The 20,924-nt window shown below is 40.6% G+C and overlaps 1 protein-coding gene across 2 annotated transcripts; it reads right to left on the reverse strand.

Moving 5' to 3' along the window:
• Positions 1-1,458: 1,458 nt before the first annotated feature.
• Positions 1,459-20,756, reverse strand: GDE1 (glycerophosphodiester phosphodiesterase 1). 2 transcript variants are annotated; one of them, XM_029948409.1, is made up of 6 exons: positions 20,346-20,756; positions 12,161-12,336; positions 8,479-8,584; positions 5,965-6,057; positions 3,890-4,101; positions 1,459-2,297 (listed from the first exon to the last, which is right to left on the reverse strand). In XM_029948409.1, the coding sequence occupies exons 1-6, from the start codon at positions 20,604-20,606 to the stop codon at positions 2,150-2,152; spliced, it is 996 nt and encodes a 331-aa protein (XP_029804269.1). In that variant the 5' UTR covers positions 20,607-20,756; the 3' UTR covers positions 1,459-2,149. The 2 variants fall into 2 exon arrangements, with proteins under 2 accessions (XP_029804269.1, XP_029804270.1); XM_029948410.1 differs by having other exon boundaries at positions 12,161-12,332; positions 20,346-20,429.
• Between the last annotated feature and the right edge of the window lie 168 nt (positions 20,757-20,924).

The raw sequence follows: 20,924 nt of genomic DNA on the forward strand, positions 1-20,924 counted from the left end.
CCTGTGCTCTGGTCTCCTTCACTAAGTGCGACTGTGATGGCAGCAACCTCGTGCTGTTGCTGGGGAGCAAACACATGGGAAGCATTTCAAAAAATGTCTTTGATATATCGGGAGTCCGTAAATGTCACTAGTAAGCCTCTTACATGCACTCTGTCATTCAATCAGACACTGCCCCTATTGTACAGATGAATCAAATAACATGCCTAAGTATATTAGGCTGCTAAACATAAAATTGGATTTAGTTTTCTCTGATCCCAAATCCTACATTTCTAAGCCCTATACTAAGCCATCCAAGTACTTAGTAGTCGTACTAACACCTTTTCTTCATCCAAAGTCTCCAGTCTTCAAGGACCTTAGCACTGGATCTAAATCCTTAATTAAGGGCCAAATGGATTTGGAACAAAGGTCACGAAACAGAGGACTCCCAGCTCTCAAGAGGTCTTCCCACAACAGAAGGGAGGTTAAAGCTGTGCTTCCCCAGAGAGAATTCCTCCCTTGTTGGTTGTGGCACAGTCTGTTTGTCAAAGCAGGGGTTCAACCTGCAGACATTTTCTTTGGCCACCTCCTCCTCGTGACATTCTAGTCACGATGCGGCATGAAAGGACATGCAGTTATTTGCTTGAATCATTGCATAACCTTTGTCCTGTTGTTAATCTTTAGATTTGAGAAAAGGTCTTTGCAAATACTGACTGAGGATGTCCCAAGCCCCATCTATCATGCTCTTGCCGGCACCAGCTCTAGTAAAACTTGGCGTGCTTCTCTCTGCCATCTTGCTGTGTGGACTGGTGGTCTGGCTGCTGCGAGTGTGAGGCTGGTGACCTCCCGGGGCCCAGGAGGAAGTCATGACTAAGCTGAAGACCTGCGGTCAAGACTGCGGATGGGGCTGGATGGAGGGGACAGGGGCAGCTATGGGAGACAGGTGGCTTTGCAAGGTTTCAAAGATTTAATTTCATCTTAAATATCCCACTTAAGTTCACAGTAAGACCCCTAGAAGCTTATGTGGAGAGGGGCACGGAGCTGGGAATGAAGGGCTCTACCTTATGAAGGCAGACAGGGTACGTGGTTAAGAGCAGGGGCTCGGAGTTAGACTGACTTGGATTTGAATCTCAGTTGCTCTGACGGCTTTGACAGCTTGGGTAAGTGACTTTAAGCCTGCATTGCCTTGGATTCCTCAGCCATAAAAAGGTAATACCCCTGTAGGATTTTTCTGGGTTTTGAGATGAGGCACGTTAAACCATTCAAGTCGGTGGCAAGCAGTAAGAAACTTTAGTTTTATGAGCTCAGGCTCTGTTATGCCACCAGCCAGGTCATTTCTGAGGTCTTTTCCTTCCACAAGTTAAGTTTTCTCATTTGTAAAAAAAAAAAAAAAAAAATTGAGGGTAAATCTAGATGTTCTTGGCTGTTCCTTGCAGTTCTAGGATCATGTTGGACAATAGCCCGAACGACCGTAACTCTGCCCCCTAGTGGCTCATAGCTTTTATTTCAAGATACCATAAACAAACAATCCCTTGGACTAATGGTATCAAGACTTACCTACTATTTTCTTTGCTTCGCAGTGAAGCCTCACCAGGGGCTGTTGCCTCTGGTCACTGGATGGCAGAGAGCGGCTTACCTAAATCCTTATGTATTAGGGCATTATACTGGGTACAGTTTACCCTCAGCGCATCTTTTAATGATTTTATTAGTAAGGTCACAAGTTTGCTGTCTATAGCACATTGATAACGTAGTTGAATACAAATATTTTAAATAAGTAAATTCCATTAAGTGTGTCAAGTTTTAAAATGTCAAGTTTTGAGTGATCATGCATTTCTCATGCATTTGCATCTGCAACCCCAAATCACACAACTCAATCTGTGCTTATCCTCACTGGATCTTGGTGTATCCCTCAGCTAGGTCGGGGCAGGAGCTGTTGTGCCTTTTTGCAGACCCAGATTTTCAAGAGCAACAGTGTTGAACTCAGGCATTCCAGGGAGCAAGGTGGCAAAACCAGGTTTTGCTTTGGTTCAGGTAAAAATGCAAATACCGACTATTGCTTGGGTGAGCCACCTGGTCCCCCAGGGCGTGGGCTAGCACAAAGGGCATTTTGATATCCCTGCGTGAGGCCAGCAGGCAGTTTCTGTACCCAGATTTCCTCCCTGGGGGAAAATTTCTAGAACTGAGACGCACAGTCTTCCAACATGCTGTCAGTGATGTAGCTGCAACGAAGATGCGACTCGTAGTAACTCTTCTCATCAAAGGTGTTAACAGTCCAAGCAACAACCTGAATGCCTTTAGCCGACCACTTCTTCAGGTAGTCCCTGGAGAAAGAGGAAACACCACTTCAGTCAGAACGAGGACCAGCTGTTCTAGGAATCTACAGCGCCCACTAAGTATGGTGTTCACGGAGTACTAACAGTGCCCATGAAGAGCTTCTTAATGGTCTCTGTGCGCGATCACAGGGAGTGTTTCAAAACCCAGCACCAGAACCTCCTCCACGTTGTTCCAGCTTGCAACACTTCAGTGACTTGCTAAAGACACCCTAAGCCATACGGGCTTGTCCCCACGCATCTCCTTCCTCTTGGTGTGGCAGAATATAGATTTGCTTTCAAGCCCTTGCAAGAACTAGCTCCTTCCTGCTGCAACACTTTTTTGCATGTGTTTTCCCCTGTGACTTGGATTTCCACACTCCCATTCCTACTCACCCCCGCTTTTTAAAAATGCTGATTTATTTAAAGGGGGGGGGGCAGAGAGAGAGAGAGGGAGAGAGAGAATCCCAAGCAGACTGTGCTGACAGAAGGGCTCAATTTCGTGGACGGTGAGAGCATGACCTGAGCCGAAACCAAGGGCCAGACACTTAACGGACTGAGCCCCCCAGGCGCCTCCTACCCACCCTTTGGATCTCAGCTTAGCTGTCACCTCCTCGGGGATGTTTTCCCCAGCTCCTGTGATTAGGGCAATGTACACAGTGTATGGACACTGTTCTCTCCTACATAGCATTTATCTTAGTTATAATTTATATTTATTGGATTTGAATTTGACTAGCAACTTCTCTTCTACTCGACTACAAACTCCATGGGGGCAGAACATGGCTTTCTTTACCGGCGTCTTCAGCTTCTTCAGACTTTGCCACACGGTAGGCCTACACCTATGCTGACCGACTTAAATGCACACATACCTGAAATAATACAAAACTAACAACTCTCATCAGCTGAAATGCACAGCTATAAAATTACCACAGCAAAGGCGAGAGATTTCCAGCAGGTTAGGGAATGGAAAAGTTTTCTTGGAAGCAATGGAGCAGAGTCTATAATGTAGAGCAGAGCGGGAAGGAAAGTGGGAGGGGTAAAGTAGGGCTCACAGGAGGTCTTCACTGGGGCGCTGGCCTGGAGCCTGTGATGCTTTTCAAAGGAAGCCAATCACAAGGACATGTAATCTCTCTCTCATCATAGTTTGGCAGGTTTATTTTTTATTAGCTTTTCTTTACAGTGCACTAAAAACTACAAATACCTGATCAACTTATTTTGGAAAGAGTGAAGTATGCCTGAACTCTTCCCACCTAAGAAGCTAGCGGCATTCCAACTTAATAAAGCGACGGTGGGCAGGTGCCTAGTTGGCCCAGTGGGTTAGCTGAGCATCCAGCTCTTGATTTAGACTCAGGTTCTGATCCCAGGGCTGTGGGATCGAGCCCTGAATCAGGCTCTGCACTGTGTGGAGCCGCTTAAGATTCATTCTCTTTCCCTCCCTCCCTCCACCTTTCTCCCCAAGAACAGTAAAATAAAAATATAAATAAAAGGCATGGTGGGCTTTGTGGCGGAAACCCAATCCAGGCTGTCCATCATTAATCCTTCCTTTCTAAGAAGTGCATTCCAGGAAATTTGTCAGAAGAAGATAAAAAAACCTTCCAACTTACGGGGATACGAAATCCTTTTGTATGAGGAAAGCTGAAATCCCACACAGGTACCACAAGATATTATGCATGCTCCAATCGAGCAAAATGTCCATTACCACAAACACGGAATGTTTCCACCAAGTATCATAGCGTGGTTTCCCATCTCCCGTATGGCTAAGGCTCCAAGGTCTATGAGTTAAAGCCGTCACCACATTCTGATCTGTTTGTCTCATCTGAAAAGGAATTTTGGAAATGAAAATAACTATCATAAGTCTAATACCTCTCATTCTTTTTGCATTTATCCAATGTACTATTCTGACGAGGTGACTGTAATGGTACCCCGGCCCCCATGTCTACTAAATAGACATAAACCCTTTGGGTAAATAATGTAATGGATGCAAAGCGTTTAGTACACAGTATAAATAAGAACACTTCCTTCACAACCTCTACCTTTAAAATGACTAATTGCAATCTCAGGATCAAATTTTCATGTCAGAAAGAATAAACTTTCCATTGGTTATCAATTTAAATTCTGGTCAGAGATAAGTAATTAGAACTCAGTGAGGATAAAACCATGATCATTTCCAGATGGACTGGTTAGTGTTTGATCCTTTCTAGAGAAAAAGGCTGAGAAAGAGTTGTGGGGTTGGAGAAGTGGGGCAAGAAGGAAGTGCGAAGGAGAGAACCGAGAGGGAAGTAGGTGCAGGAGCTGGGGACGGACAAGAGAAACGGGGAGATGCGGAGACGAAATTCTTTCAGCCTGGGCTCTGCGCCCCTCTGGACACTGCGGCATTCATTGTGAAGTCCTCTGTGGTCAAGTAAGATTGGGAAACACGGATCCAAATGTCTGAAAGCCCCATGACGCTGCTCATCTCAATGACAGTTTATATCTGGATAGGCCCCACTCTTACCGTAAAATTTTAAATGCATACTCTGTTGTTCACTGTGAAGAATGTGACAGAACTTGTTATCCTGGAAACTGGTAGATAGAGTTAAGGATTAAGCATTTAATTGCCAAATGCATAACTAAATAGTAGATGGGAATTAAGTTTCACAGTTTCTAGCTAATATGTGAAGAAATGATAGGACTAAAATATTAAGATTTTGCAACGCCTAGTAAATTGAGAGCTGGCCGCTGGCATCAATAGCAGCTGTAAAGAGAAACAACGAAAGGTCGATCAGATGTTATGTGCCGCCTGATGAAAAAAATACCCTCACCTTTGAGACTATCTTGCCAAGAAGAATTGAACCTCCACTGATCAAGCCTTCTGCTCTCACTACCAATTTACAGGAAATACAGGAGAAGAATGTGTTAAACTGTATCATGGTACAAGGGCAAATGCTACAAAACCACCTGGATTCTTCAATAAATACATGTGGGGAAAAGGAAAACTTAGAGGTTCTAAGACTTTATATTATAGGATGTAGTCTTTATTTGGGTCCTGATTCAAGTTAACAATTATAAAAAACAAACAAAAACCATTAATAATATTTCTTAAGACAAATGAAAGTTTATATATTCACTAGATATTGTCTGATCTTAAGGACTTAATGGTTTTAGATAGGATAATGGTTATATTGTGGCTAAATTTTTTAAAAAAGGGAATCATTTTTTACTTAATACAATTTTTACGGATGAAATGATGTCTGGAACTTACTCCAGAACAACACTGGGGTAGGTAGAGGGGGGTTTGAAAAAAACTGGGTCAAGGTCAAAGTTAAAGGGGGGCTCCTTATACTACCACCTACTTTTGTGCATATTTTAAATTCTCCATCATTAAGAGTTATTGTTTTTAAAAGGTTTTTTCTGCTGTTACTTAGCGAGATGGAGAGGTACACAGTTCCTTGTTCTGAGAGCGCTTAGTAAGGTAATCTGAGCCTATGAGCAACATAAAAGAAGGAACTTAAAGAGAAATCATGGTGTTTTTAAGTGGGGAAAGAGTTCGTTCCCCTTTCTGAATCTCTCTTGTTAAAAGAGGAGTTACTTAACTGAAATTCAGTTCAATTTCACAGGCATCTAGCTTATGCTTACTTGGGCCATTTCTATGATCACCATCAACTAACAGTATTATGTACAATAAAAATCCTGAATTTACCTTATATATAACTTCTGGCAAGAAAGAGCAGACGATACTATTATTGTATAGTTGAGGAAACTCCATATATATTTTCTTTAGAGCATCAGTAGCCTGTAAAGCAGAGAAATGTATGTATTTTCAATTTACTTGTGTGATAGTACCAGCTAATAACTTACATATTAAGTACAACCCTACTGAATAAATTAGAACATTATTAATAAATGGGGATGTTGAAAGGAGTGTCGGTAGATTCTATTATCCACTGGGAAACATCTTAAACTCACGCCTACAGCAGACAAAAGGGAGACTGAGGTACTACTGCTTTACTATTTTGTTGAGAGGCTCACCCCTCTGGCCATGCTTTTGGAAGGTATGGCAGTGGAGGCTGGAAGCAAAATTTGAAACCTTTCCCTTATAACCTAGTTTAGCCACTAGGAAAAGTCCTTTTATACCCAGGACTCTATCATCCTCTGCCTTTCCTAGCCTAAGCATGAGCCAACCAGCCTGGGAACTACTAAGTGTACATTTGTTCCGTCCAGGGGACTGAGAGGAAATGGCATTCATCACCAACATGAAGGCAGAAACAATGGGACAAGGAAGGAACTGGGAAGAGCTGGAAGTCTTATAATTCTTCCCAAGATGAGCAGAAGTTTCTTTTCGTAGTTGCCAGACAAATAAATGAAGAAGAAATGATACAGTTAAAACACTGATACTTTGGAACCTCTAGTGAATTACTAGATTTGGCCGCTGGCATCAACAGCAACTAATAACAACAGAGGTGACCAGGCATCAGGTGGAGCGTAGTGCTGCTGTATCAGAATTCTTGAAATGCCACTAAGTTCTGGAAAGACACACTTACCTATAACCAAATATAAGCCACAAAATGTATTCCAGAAAAGAAAACAGAAACCAGAAACCATTCATGTCATGTTTCCCCTTCATAATGTGACAGAGTGTGAGTTATGGAGCCAAAGTGTCCTTGCTGTCTGAACTAAGGAATGCCGTGTGTGACGCTTCACCAGCATTACTTAATTCTCATACCAGCCCTGTGTAGTTGTTTTCTTTATTCCCATTTTATCCATGAGGAAGCTGAAGCATGTCAAGGTTAAGGTTACATTTTAGTAAGTGACAGAGTTTAATCACCGTCTGTTGGACTCCAAAGCCCATGATCCTGGTTCCTGTGCTCTACTATCTCTAATTTCCTATGCTTGGTCCTTTATACTACCATTTTGGGGAATCAGATCACTGTGTTCTATTCCATGTTGCCCAAACCATCTGTGAGCACCAAATCAGAAAACTCAAATAGCTGGATTAAAAAAAAGAAAAGTTTTTCTTCTCTCCCCTGCTCTTATTCTAAGAGAGTAAGTGTGAAGGGCAGTGCACCGGGGGCGAGATGCAGGACCTATCAGGGATCCCAGGGCAGTGTCATCAGCAAAACCTGAAGAGCTCATTAAAAATACATGCTCCTTGACCCACGACCCCAGACATTTTCAGAATTTCTTCTCTAGGTGATGTGGCCCAGGAAGTAATATTTTAATAGGTATTCGTGGTGATTCTGATGCAGGCTGACTGGGAAACTTAGATGTGTACAACCCTCAGAACCAGAATAATACATAAGCCAGGGCACCATTTTCCTTTCTTCAAAAATGAGAGTTTACTGTGCTGAAGTTAGAATATATACTTAAGCACTTATTTCAGATTTCAACCATGTTTCAACTATATCCTGAAATTAATCTTAAAAATAAAAATTGATATAATCAGAATGGTGGCCATGGCTGATTATAGTTTTCAAGAGGGGAAACACCTATAAGTAGTCCAAATGTAGAAAAGAGCATTTGTACTTGAAAAGCTGATTGTAAGTGAAAAAATGTAATCTAAACCATACTTTCCCACTGCAATAATGTTTTTATGAATAAAGGTATATGTTCTATAATATAAGCAAAATTTTTCTTAGGAATGTCATACATATTTAAAGAGAATATAAATTTTATCATAAAAGTGTATCTACTCAAATCATAAAACAAAAGTATACATAAGAACAGAAATCATACAAGAAGATAACTCTAAGTAAAAGATAAGTATCCTATTAGCTATCAGAAACTTTATGTATAGGAGTTCTCTTGAAATTCAGTCGATACTTATCCATCTAAAACCATTAACTTCTCAGCCAGACACAACTGGTCTTGTGTCTGACTCCTGAATTCTTTCTTACAAAGTTAGCCGAGTGGTTTGTTCACAAAGTGCCTCTTTATGGTTTACTTAATATCTTTACTTGTAAATGCTCTAGCAAGCAAGAGAAAACTGACTATTTGGTGTTCGTTGTAGAATACTGAGAGCTGTTAAAAGGTTCTATCAAAGGTTAAGAGTTCCATAATCTCCTGTTTCGCTAAAGACGTGGAGTTTTGCATTGTAAGCTTCCAATAAGCAAATATAATTTGTAAACATAATATAAGAAGGAGAAGTCACAAAATATGTAGTTAATTTTGGAAACTACTAGCGATTAAATTGTGAAGTCTATGGTATAAACTGTACCATATTTGCATGGCTCTTGACATCAAAGAAGATTGTGAGGTTATAGTTTAGGCACTCTGCAACGGCTTCTCTCAGGGTAGGGATCTTTTCATCAGGGAAATCATTCCTATAAGAGACGGAAAAGGAATAGTATATTGCAGGAAAAAGACAAAGATAAGAGTTTAGTGAAACAGATATTTGACAAATGTCTCCCAACCAATAGGATGGTGTGTTTTCCCTAACTTCTTTTCTTTAGCCATACTGAAGTCTAAGGATAATCTGCTTTAAGTCCTCAAACCAAATTACAGATAGTCTTGACCAAAGAACAGGAACAACAAAAATCATTTAATTTTTATGAAATTACTAGTTTATGATATAATTAGAAACTCTACTCACCAAAAGGCAGAGTATAATGCCACCTCTGGAGAAGCTGAAACTTAAATTTTAAAACTGTAATTGACCTAAGAGAACCTTATGCAGGATAAATTCCCAGGAATATATCAATCTATTCACTGCATTGCTGTACATTTAAGTGCAATTATTTAAAATAATCCTCTGTACATAATTATCTGATAAAGGAAAGTTAAGTGCCTGATATATAAGAAACCTGTTTTTCTCACATAATGAAATTTCATTCTACAAGATTTAACTTATGTTTATTCAACCATATCATTTCAACTGTGATATCTTGGTTAAAAAAAAAAGATAATTTAAATAGTATAGGCAATTCTGCCAGCTATTCTGTTCAACGCCTATTCGATGGGAGTGAGAGAAGACATGAATTTGCTACTCCTTTGGCCAGTCTTAGTTTCTTTTTTCGTTTTTAATTTTTTTTAATGTTTTTATTTTTTTTGAGACAGAGCGAGACAGAGCATGAGCGGGGAGGGGCAGAGAGAGAGGGAGACACAGACTAGAAGCAGGCTCCAGGCTCTGAGCTGTCAGCACAGAGCCCGACGCGGGGCTCGAACCCACGAATGTGAGATCATGACCTGAGCCGAAGTCGGAGGCTTAACCGACTGAACCACCCAGGCGCCCCGGCCAGTCTTAGTTTCTATGCCCCCTCTCAGGATGAGCATCTTACCATATTGAGGATAATCCTAGATAAAATACCTATTTTTCCTACAACGTGGTCCCTAAACACTAGCCTCTTACTTCATTTGGTGTTCAAACAAACAAAAAGAATCCAACAAGTTCCACTTGTAGGATTAAAGACTGGCTGAGTTAAAGACATTAAGATGGTTTACAGACTCCAATACGGTACTTTCTGCCCCCCTGAAGTTAGAAAGGTGTTTTATTAGTTCTTAGTGTCTGTTTTTCAATACAGAGTAGAGGTAGTAAAAAAAAAAAAAAAAACCAAACAAAACTCCTATGTAGAGTGATGCAGTGTAATGCAGTAATGCGGGTAGTTACCCAGAGGATAGTTCTCATTTGATTCTCCTTCTCTGTCTAGAGGTTTTTTACATGAGTTAGAATTTTTTCACATACTCCTTTCTTTAAAACCCACTGTAGTATAAGGAAAAGTGAATGCTTTTCAGGCATGTTAATGAGTGAACGAATAGTTTTCTATACGTGTTCTGCGGTAGTTCCAAAAACAAATTAAGATATTACTTAATGTGTATATGAATACATTCAAGCCTATGAACATACAGAAAGTCAATTCACACACCAAAACTTATAGCAGTGTCTTAAAGGTGATTGTAAACTTTTGTAAGTTTCCTCCCTCCCCCTACCGCCCCCCCCAAATCATTCCAACTTCTCTAACTTTGGAAGTTTATAAAATTATGGAATATGATCATGAAAAATTTAGCCAGTGGTCTTTTTTTACTAAACTTGTTGCCCTACATCTAGCCCCTTGTAATTACAGACATTCGCTAGAATCCAGAGTTTGGATTTTATTTAAGGTAGCAGCTTATATGATAGACTCCCACGTTTTCCAACAGTGGGTTCTCTCCTCCGTGGATTTCCAGAATCATTAAAGGTAATTTTTGAGGACTCTGGCTAAAAGTTTATCAATTTTCCCTTTTCAAAGAATACTCTTTTGGTTTCACTGATCTTTTCTATTTATTTTACTTGTTTTTTTAGCCTCTAGTTCATTTGTTTCTGCTCTGATCGTTATTCCTTCCTTCCTTCTACTCATCTTGGGCTTTGTTCTTCTTTTCCTAGTTCCTTTAAGTGTAAGGCTTGATTATTTGAGAGTTTTTAAAATTTCTTGAGATAGGCCTGTATTGCTATAAATTTCCCTCTTAGAGCTGCTTTTGTTGTGTCCCAAAGATTTTGGCTTGTTGTGTTTTTATCTGTCTCCATATATTTTTAAATTTCTTCTTTGATTTCTTTGTTGACTCTTAGTTGTTCAGTAGCATGTCATTTAGCCTCCACATATTTGTATTTTTCCCAAATTATTGAATGATTTCTAGTTTTATACTGTTATGGTCAGAAAAGGTGCATGATATGATTTCAATCTTCTTAAATTTACTGAGGGCTGTTTTGTGGTCTAACACATGACCTGTCCTGGAGAAGACTCCATGAGCACTTGAGAGAATGTATATTCTGTTGTTTTTGGATATTGTGTTCTGCATGTATCTCTCTGTTGTGTCCATTTGATCTAATGTGTTGTTCAAAGACAGGTTCCTTGTTGGTTTTCTGCTTGGAAGACCCATCCACAGTATTGTACCTCCTTACAGGATTTTAAAGGTGATGATGACCCTGAGCATTTTTTCCTTTAATTGTTGACTTTGAAGCTAACATCTTATTAGCTGCAATGTCACTGCAGTATTAAAACCTGCTCTTCTCTCGCATATAGCAGAACAGTGAAATATCTGATCGTAAAGACCAAGTTCAGATGCTACACTCAGAACTTGCAACTGTTAACAACATTCCTTCTAGATTAAAGTATAATTTCCTTTGTTTGACTTTTAATTTCTTTCAGATCCTAGGAAAATAAAGTCTAAGTCTTTTACAGAGGACTCTAACATAATCACTGGGTTGAATACTCAATACTCACGGAGTATTGATTGTTGTCTAAAGAACTGATACAAGATGAGTAACAATGAGCACACATTTTTAGTACTACAAAGAAGAGGAGAGGGATTTAAATAACCACATTCCAAAGTTTGTTACCCAGTATACTAATTCCAATGTGTTTATAGCTGTTGGTAATGGGAATGGTGTGAGTTCTGTGATCATGCACCTTTGGGAAACACTAAATTGAAGGTAAGAATTGATTGATGTGGACTGTTTATCCCAAAGGGGAACATCTAGAGAACAGTGCTTGATCTTAGTTGATCACAGAACACTTTTCTTGTGGAATATTTTATAGGATTAGTTCTGATATATAGTATATATAAGTTAATATATATAATTATATAATTTTATGTATAGATGTATGTATATTTCATATATATAAAACTTACATGACACTATAGTGTAATCATCTATTGTTAGTAATGTTAGTGACTAGAGTATTGTCTTGAGAATAATTCCAAAGCCAAATCTGGCCTCAGTGGGAAAAGATGAAAAACATTCATGCCATATTTCTATTGTTTCTGGCACTGTGCTTATTACTTGGGAAACCTGTATACAGTTCAAAACAAAACACAACAGAACAATTTTCCTGGAGCAGAAGATGTGATTAGGAGGTGCAGGTGTCTTTCTGTGATCTCCAACAAAGCTGAAAGCTGCTTGTAAGTGACAGTGAACCACTTACCTTAGCCTGTGATTTGCCGCAGGATTAAGCTTCCTAATTTGTTCAAACGTCAAGTCACACAGTCGACCAGTACCATCAGTCGTCCTATCGACTGTGTTATCGTGCATCAAGACAGGAATCCCGTCGGAAGTAAACTCAATGTCCAGCTCCACACCTGTTGCTCCATTCTTAGCTGCCTTAACAAAAACATCAACAATATTCATGGCAAGTGGCCATTACAATCAGATGTCACTTTACAGTCTAAATGCTCAAGACAACCAACAGGGCTTCTAAGTAGACAGTTTCTCTTACTGATTCTTTCCCCTTCCAGTAACAAATAGCAACCAATCCAGTTCTAGTTTTGACTTTTCCTGATGGCGGAACCTTCCTTCAACCCGCACCAAAGGGATTCCTCAAACACTTCAAGTTCCCCACCCTTCCCATTCTCACAGTAGTAGATGGAGGGATTTCTGGAACTTAAGTCTTTGGTTGCTTTAACTCTACGGGCTATTAATGGCTCACAACTACAAATATTTAGACAAATGTCATGTTTACCTACACTCTGGTGCAGCATCTCTGATGATTACCCTATGTTTGCTGATTAGTTGTATCTTGTGCTACTTCGGCATGTACAGGATGAGCCAGCTTTTTATTGGTTGAACTCCACCCTCTGTATCAGAAACACCAGGTCTGCTTCTAGGTGGTATTACATTTTGTTTATGAAAGCAGCACTGGCTGTTGGCCAACAAGCTGGGAAGCACGATAAGATATACTAGAATTTATCTACAAAAAGAACGTGAGCATTTGAGTATCTAAAAAGAGAACTTGAGCATGCTCCTCTGAGACACGATGCCCACCTTTGCTTCCTTGGCCTCTTTGTCACAAGGAAGACATGAAATGCTCACTACGATCAAGATTTTAAATTAAAAAAATTTAATTATGCAAACACCCATAGCGGTATATGCAAAAAAGACTTCACAGATGTTAATATTTTACCGTATTTCCTTCTATCTCTTGCTGCCCTGAAACATAGTAATAGTTAAACTTCATGAGCCTTTTCTATATAGTCAGGCACTATTCTAAATGCTTTACATGTATTAACTCATTTGACTCTTGCCATCCTTGGATAGGGACTATGAATATTCTCCTTTTCAGAAGAGGAAACAGAGATGAAGAAATTTGCCCTGGGTTGTACGAACTAGGACACGGTAGAGGCTGTACTCTTAACCGCTGGATGATTACTCCTGACACTACAGAAACAGTGAGATTTCTCCCCCTTCCTGTCCGTCTTCAAGTTGACCTGCTTCATTCTTGTGTCAGTTCCTTATAGGTCTTCATATATTGGGTACACAATTAAGCACCTGGAAACGATGTCCAACTCTGCACTAGTGCACAGGAGACATACGATAAATGTTAGCCATTACTATTTATTGTGTTCTTTTTGACACATTTTTAATGGTGGAATTTATCAGTCATGTCCTTTATGGGCATAGATTATTTTACCTTATTTAAGTCCTTTCCTACCCCTACTTATAAATATATAATACAACTATATTTTGTTCTAAGCTTCAAAGTTTGACTTTCACATTATGACCAAGATTTCCCCACCTAAGAATCCCAATTCTATCACTCACTGGCTGTGTCATCTAGTTACTTATTATAGTCTGGGTTCAGTTTCCTCCTTTTTAGGATGAGACTTCTCTAGTGATCCTAAGAGTTGTGAAAAGTTAGAAAGAAAGAATGCATGTAAATTACCAAGCTTGGTGCCTGGCTCAAAGGTGGCACTCAACCTAAATTATTATGATTCAAAAGAACACATCTCAGAGAAAAAAATCATTACAATAATGCTTACATCTTATACTGGTTAAAAAGTGTATCTTTTTATAAGATTAAAAGGTATCTTTTCTAAGTTAAAGACAGAATAATGCACTGGGAAAAATCAACATGGGTTATATCATTTATGACATAAAACAAGATGACATTTTCAGGATTCACAGTGCATCTCGCTCACTGTGACACAAATGTTATCCTTAGTCCTTGAGGTCGGCACTATACTTAGGTTCAGTTATATCTGTATTCATTAGGGCCATCTCTATTTGGTTGCAACACAAGAAATAACAATGGCGAGACACTGTATCTTAGCAACATTACTAGAATTAATGAGCTCATTTATTTGTCTTTTCTAAGTAGTTTATGAAGGCCCCAAACAAAAGCTTTATAAAAGAATCACCATACTAGCGTTTCTCAGGCCAGATCTTCTAATGGCTGCATTCAACTTTCTTTACTAGGACTTTTATGTTATTCTAGATACAGAGGCAAAAAGATAAGCTCCTGATTTGAATTCACAAATCCGTATATAATTCATACTCATCTTTTCATTTAAAGCAGTTCCTTATAATAGTATCTTTTCTTCTATACAAATTTCACATAAACAGGTTTACAAAACACTGCAGTTTTACTAAAATTTTATTTTATGTTAGATGTATTTAAGAAATTAAAAATAAAATTTATTTTTTAATGAAATCATTTAGTTTAAAATTGCACTAATAGTTTAAGTAACAGAATAGCACAGTACAGTATAGTAGTAGCAATCAGATCAATGGTTGCCTTGGGGCAGAGGGGGAGTGGGGGGGTTAACTCCAAAGAGAACACAGAGGAACTTTCTGGGGTGATAGATATAGATAGTGGTTACCTAGGTGTATGTATTTATCAAAACTAAACAAACTGTATTATGAAAAGGTTTCTTTTGTTAATAAAATTATACATTGATAAAGTTGATTTTAAAAGTATTTGCTTTATCAAATTCATTATATTTCTGTGACTTTTTAAATGTTTCATTGAAAAGTATCTTTTAAATATTCATCCCTATACTGTAACTTAAGACAAGAAAGACCTTCATTTGTGTTTACTGGCAATGAAAACCACAGACTGCACAACTAGAACACAGAATGGCAGATTGCTTTTTGGTAGAGAGTTTTCAATCTGAACAAGTTCAGAATCAAACCTTTCTTCTTTTTTTAAGGCTTTGAGATCTCATGCCATAGGATTCATCTGTGTACAATTCAGTGGTTTTTATTATATTCAGTGAGCGGTGCGGCCATCACCGCACCTCGAAAAGAAACCCTGTGTCTGTTAGCAGTCCACACGCCTGGCCTCTCTCTAAGTCCCTCTATCTCTATGGATTTGCCCATTCTAGATGGTTTTTTTTAAATTTATTTTTATTATTTTTTAAAGGTTAACTTATTTATGTAGGGATAGTGAGAGAGGGAGAGAGAGAGAGAGAGAGAGAGAGCGAGTGAGCGTGTGCGCGTACCTGAGCAGAAGAGGAGTAGAGAAAGAGGGAGAGAGAATCCCAAGCAGGTTCTGCGCTCTATCAGTGAAAAGCCTGATGCAGGACTCGATCTCAAGAACCATGAGATCTTGAGCCCAAATCAAGGGTCAGAGGCTAAACAGAATGAGCCACCCAGGAGCCCTTAGACATTTTATTTAATAGAATTACATAATATGCAGTCTTCTGTGACTGGCTTTTTCTTTTCCTTTTTTTTTTTAATGTTTATTTTTGAGAGAGAGAAAGACAGAGAGACATAGCGCACACAGGGGAAGGGCAGAGAGAGAGAGAGAGAGAGAGAGAAACACAATGTGAAGCAGGCTCGCGGCTCCGAGCTGTCAGCACAGAGCTTGATGCCGGGCTTGAACTCACAAACCGGAGATCATGACCTGAGCCGACGTCGACATTTAACTGACTGAGCCACCCAGGCGCCCTTCATTTAACATGTTTCTAAGGTTCATTCATGTTGTAACATGTATCAGGACATCATTCTTCTTTCTTGCCACATACTATTCCATTGTATGGCCATATCCCATTTTATTTATCCATTCACCAGCTGGTGGATACTTCTATTGTTCCCACTTTTTGGCTATTATGAATAATGCTATGAACAAGTTTTTGCATAATGTATGTTTTCAGATGTTTAACCTTTTGACGAACTGCCAGACAGTTGTCCCTGCTGGCAGTGTATGAAGGTTCCAATTTCTCCGCAGCATTGTCAAAACCTGTTATTGCCTGTCTGCTATAGCCACCCTACTGGGTATTTCATTGTGGCTTTGATTCCTATTTCCCTGAGGCTCATAATGTCGAGGATCTATTCTCATGGATTTATTGGATATTAGTACATCACAATCCTACCAACAAATACATATTGAATGCCTATAAGATATGAGGTACTCTTCTAAGCAGCGAGGAGACAGTGGTGAACAAGAAAGAAAAAGATCATGGATCTTACATTTCAGTAGGGAGAAACAGATTACAAACATGTTACATGTAAATTATGATGGAGATAAATGTTCTGAAAAAGAAAATAGAGGGCAACGTGAAGGTTAAGGTGGGTGGAGTCACTACACAAGGCAGCCAAGTAAGGGCTCTCTACGAACATGACATCTGAGCTGAGACCTTAATGATCAAAGGGAGAAAAACCATACAGAGTTTCCAGCTAGGAGAAATAGCAAGTGTAATACAAAGACCACAATGTCGGATGGAGCCACAAAGTGTTGATGGTGTTCCCAAATCTATTCCCCTCTTCCCTGCTCGTAGAGACCTGTTCTTGCCCCACTGTTCAGCTTTCTCTTGCGTTCAGAGTAAGTGAACTATTTCCAAGCTGCGCGCACGCGCGTGTGTGTGTGATGGAGGCTTCTGGGCGAGAGGGAGAGTGGACGGTGTGATGGGGAAGGATGGGGCTACAAGGACAAAGACTGGCAAACATGCCGGGCAGACAGATCACACAGCCGGAATCCCACGATTACAAACCGAACAGCAGAGGGGCGCCGAGGTGGCTCAGTTGGCTGAGTGTCCGACTTCGGCTCAGGTCATGATCTCACAGCTCCTGAGTTCAGCCCCGCGTCGGGCTTTGTGCTGACAGCTCAGAGCCTGGAGTCTGCTTCAGATTCTGTGTCTCCCTCTCTCTCTGACCCTTCCCCATTTGCACTCTGTGTGTGTGTGTGTGTGTCTCTCTCTCTCTCTCTCTCAAAATAAACATTAAAAGAAAAATTGAACAGCTGAATAAACCATCCTAAAAGTCACCTCTCCCACACCTTTTGTTATGTGAGATACTAAGTCCTCTTATTGTTTGAGATATTTGAAGTTAGAGTCTCTATTATAATCATGAAGCCAAAAGCATCCTAACAAGCACCCAGGGTGGCTGGAACAGAGAGCAGGGGCTTTGAGAAAGACACAAGATAGGAGGTGTTCGGATTCTAAATAAGAGCTGGACATAATCTGATTTATACTTTTAAAGCTGCACTCTGGCTCCTGTGCAGAGAATGCATTGTGAGTATGACTAAATTCCCGTAGAGAATGCATTGTGAGTATGACTAAATTCCCGAGTCACTGTCTGTAATCATGTATCTGTTTTTGGAATACATTCATTTCACTTCTCTCAAGTTTTTCTTTCTGTATCAATTTTATAATCTATCAGAAATTCTACCATTCTCAGAATGTCTCTCCTGATTTTTAACATAGTAAAATGCTTAAGAATATAAATTATGAGTTGCAAACATATAAAGGGAGGAAGAACAGGACAAAAACCAAACTTTGGTGGAAATAAACTACATGTTCCTTTCAAAGTTGAGAGAGGATTCAACTCTATCTTCTGCAGTCTGTATTCAGCAGCTGAATTTTGTTACAGCTAAAAAGTTAATCGATATTCAAACAAGCTGAGTCAACACATTTCATTTCCTCTTAAGACCAGGAATCAACTTGGCACAATGTTTATTACACATATTAAAGATATGCACAACCCAAACATTTAAGACATGAGTGGAAATTAGAACACAACAGGATATGAAACACTATATATGTATGTGTATTTCACATATATACGTCCTTGTTTCCTATGACTTATATTCAAACGTGTTCCTGACCAAACCACCACACCATGGATAAATACTTGGGAATGCCTTCTGTGTTCAATTAACACCGAGTTATACTTTAAGGCAACTTACATAAAGGTAAGTGGAAATGGAAGCCAATGACAATTATGTACTTCCTCCCATAATTATCTTCCTTTTCATGACAATTCTCCTATGTAGCTGGAAGACTATTTTCACCTGACCTATGTGAGTTTAAGATTGAATGTAAAAAACATTCTCCAAATCTTTATATTTATTTATTTTTAAAGATTTTATTTATTTATTTTTTTAATGTTTCCTTTTGAGAGAGAGACAGAGTACAAGCAGGGGAGGGTCAGAGAGAGAGGTTGACACAGAATCGGAAGCAGGCTCCAGGCTCTGAGCTGTCAGCACAGAGCCCGACGCGGGGCTGGACCTCACAAACTGTGAGATCATGACCTGAGCTGAAGTTGGACGCTTAAGTGACTGAGCCACTCAGGTGCCTCAGATTTTATTTTTAAATAATCTCTACACCCAACACGGGGCTGAAACTCACAGCCTTGAGATCAAGAGTCACATCCTCTTCCAACTGAGCCAGCCAGGCGCCCCTTCGCTTGGTTCTTTGTGATGGAAGGGAGACAGAGCAGCTTTTCTAGCTTTCTATTTAAAAATAAAGATATTAAAGTGCCTGGATGACTCAGTCAGTAGAGCATGGTACTCTTGATCTTGGGGTTGTGAGTTCAAACCCCACGTTGGGTGTAAAGATTACTAAAAAACAAAGAAAAGCCCCACAAAGAACCAAGGGGAAAGAAGCATAAGAGAAGTCTAACTTGGTTTATAAACACAGAGTCAGGTGTCCTCCACTAAATTAAAAGTGGCCTTCCTGACCCCCTCCCTTCCTCAAACTTAAAATTTTTTACATTTCCACTGAGGTGATTTTGAAAATGAAGGCCATCTTTAGATTATTGGCCTAAAGAGCTTACATTTGTGGAGGTTATCATGGGCCAAGCACCTTCTGTGAACTACCTCATTGAATTATAACCTACTGGGTGGATATCAGTATCATTCCCATTTTACAGATAGAGAAACTGAGGTCAGAGGTGAGGGTAGAGTGAAGAAAGGTGCCCTGACGGTGTCTTGTTTCCACACCCTACTTGGAACTCTGATTGGGACACAAAAAGCTTAAGTAACATGCTCATTATGTAATACTGTCTGTCCCTAGCCAGACAGTGAGTCCAAGTTTTTATATCCTGGAACACAGTCTAATCTCTGACAAAGAGCACTGGGGCCTGGAGCCAGAAGGCTGAATTCTAGAAGGAGCTGCATGTGTTTGAGTCAGTTTTCCTACCCATTCAATGTTAAAATAGTCTCTCAAAGAAATGCAAGGAGCAGATGTACTTTGACAAATGCAAAAGCGCTTAAGTGTAAATCTCTCTGACCATGCAAACTATTATTATTATGAAGGCAGGAGACTGCCGGGAGCTTGGAAGGGGCGAGTCTTAGGAGAGCCTGTGAACAAGAGGCAGAAAGTGATCAGGAGTACAGCTGCCAGGGCTCTCTGGCAAGAACTGTGTGTTTGGAGGAAAAGGAGATTAGGAGCTAGATAATGTGGAGGACAAGCAAACACAGTTCCTGTGAATGTCATCCATTTAGAATAAACTCAACTACTGACAGAGAGTGTACTTAATCTGGCCACTTTCCTACTTCATTCACCAGTCTTTGTTCTGTTTCTTGAGTCAGAGAGCATAGTGCATAGTCTGTTACCTGAACTTGGACATCATTCCCACCTCCGGACTTTTGCACTGCTGTTTTCTTTTCCTGGAACACCGTTCTCCCAGATCCAGGGCTGGCTCTTTCTCATAATCCCAGTTTCAGTTCAAGACATGTCTTCTGAGAAGACTTTTCTGACTGCTCTATCTAAAATAGCCTAAATCCTCCTTCCAGTCATTCCTTATCCCGCTCCCTTATTTCTTCATTACACTTCTCGCTCTCTTAAAGTACCTCACTTATGTGTTTTTAGTTTAAGACAGATCCCCACCCCCCCCATTCCAGTGCAAGCTCTGTGAAAGCCGAGACACTGTCTTGTTTATGAGCGTATCCTCAGCGCCTGGCATATAGCAGGTATTTAGGTATTTGCTGTGTTCTATAAATAAGTTGGGAGATTTCTGACTTCAGAGGGACAGAGGGCCACCTGGATGTATTCCCTGTGTACGAAAGGGGAACTGGGAAAGGTATCATGAGAATACTGGAGAACCTTCGGAAGGTCAAGCAGAAGTCCAACCTCCCAGGGTGGGTGCGGGGGCGCGAGGCGTAGGGGACTCACCTGCCGAATGGCAGCCAGTGTGTTCTCGGGTGCGTCGTGGCTGCCGCCGCGGTGGGCGATGGCGGAAACGCGGTCCCGGGGCTTGAGCACCTGCAGGGCTCTGCGGGAGGGCACAGGCTCAAAGCTGAACAGGCGCAGCAAGAGGTAGAGGCTGCCGGTGAAGAGGCAGGCATTGAAGGGACTACGCGTTACCAGCAGGAGCAGCAGGAGTAGGAAGGAGAAGGGGCCCAGGAGGCCCCCCTGTTCCTCCCACAACCACATGCCGGCGCCCGCACCGGCACGGATGGGAGTCCCGGACCCGCCGGGCTCCCGGGACAAGAGCAAGAAGAGAGGGAGACAGCCCCAGACACTCGCCGCAGAGGGAACACTCTTTGGGGACCAGCGCGGCGCAATGGCGGCAGCAGCCGCATCCGGAGAGGAAGCCAGGTGTCCAGCCAATCACGGCCGGGGATCTGCAGAGCTCCGAGGCGAAGCCGCTGCCAAGGCAACGGGGGTGGAGCCAGGCGCTAGGCTCACGTTCTAAAATAGCTTTGGATACTGTGCTCTGGACTGCAAGGTTTTCTGAGTGCAGTAATGGAT

This window comes from Suricata suricatta, chromosome 8 (genome assembly GCF_006229205.1).
Source record: "Suricata suricatta isolate VVHF042 chromosome 8, meerkat_22Aug2017_6uvM2_HiC, whole genome shotgun sequence".
Taxonomy (NCBI): domain Eukaryota; kingdom Metazoa; phylum Chordata; class Mammalia; order Carnivora; family Herpestidae; genus Suricata; species Suricata suricatta.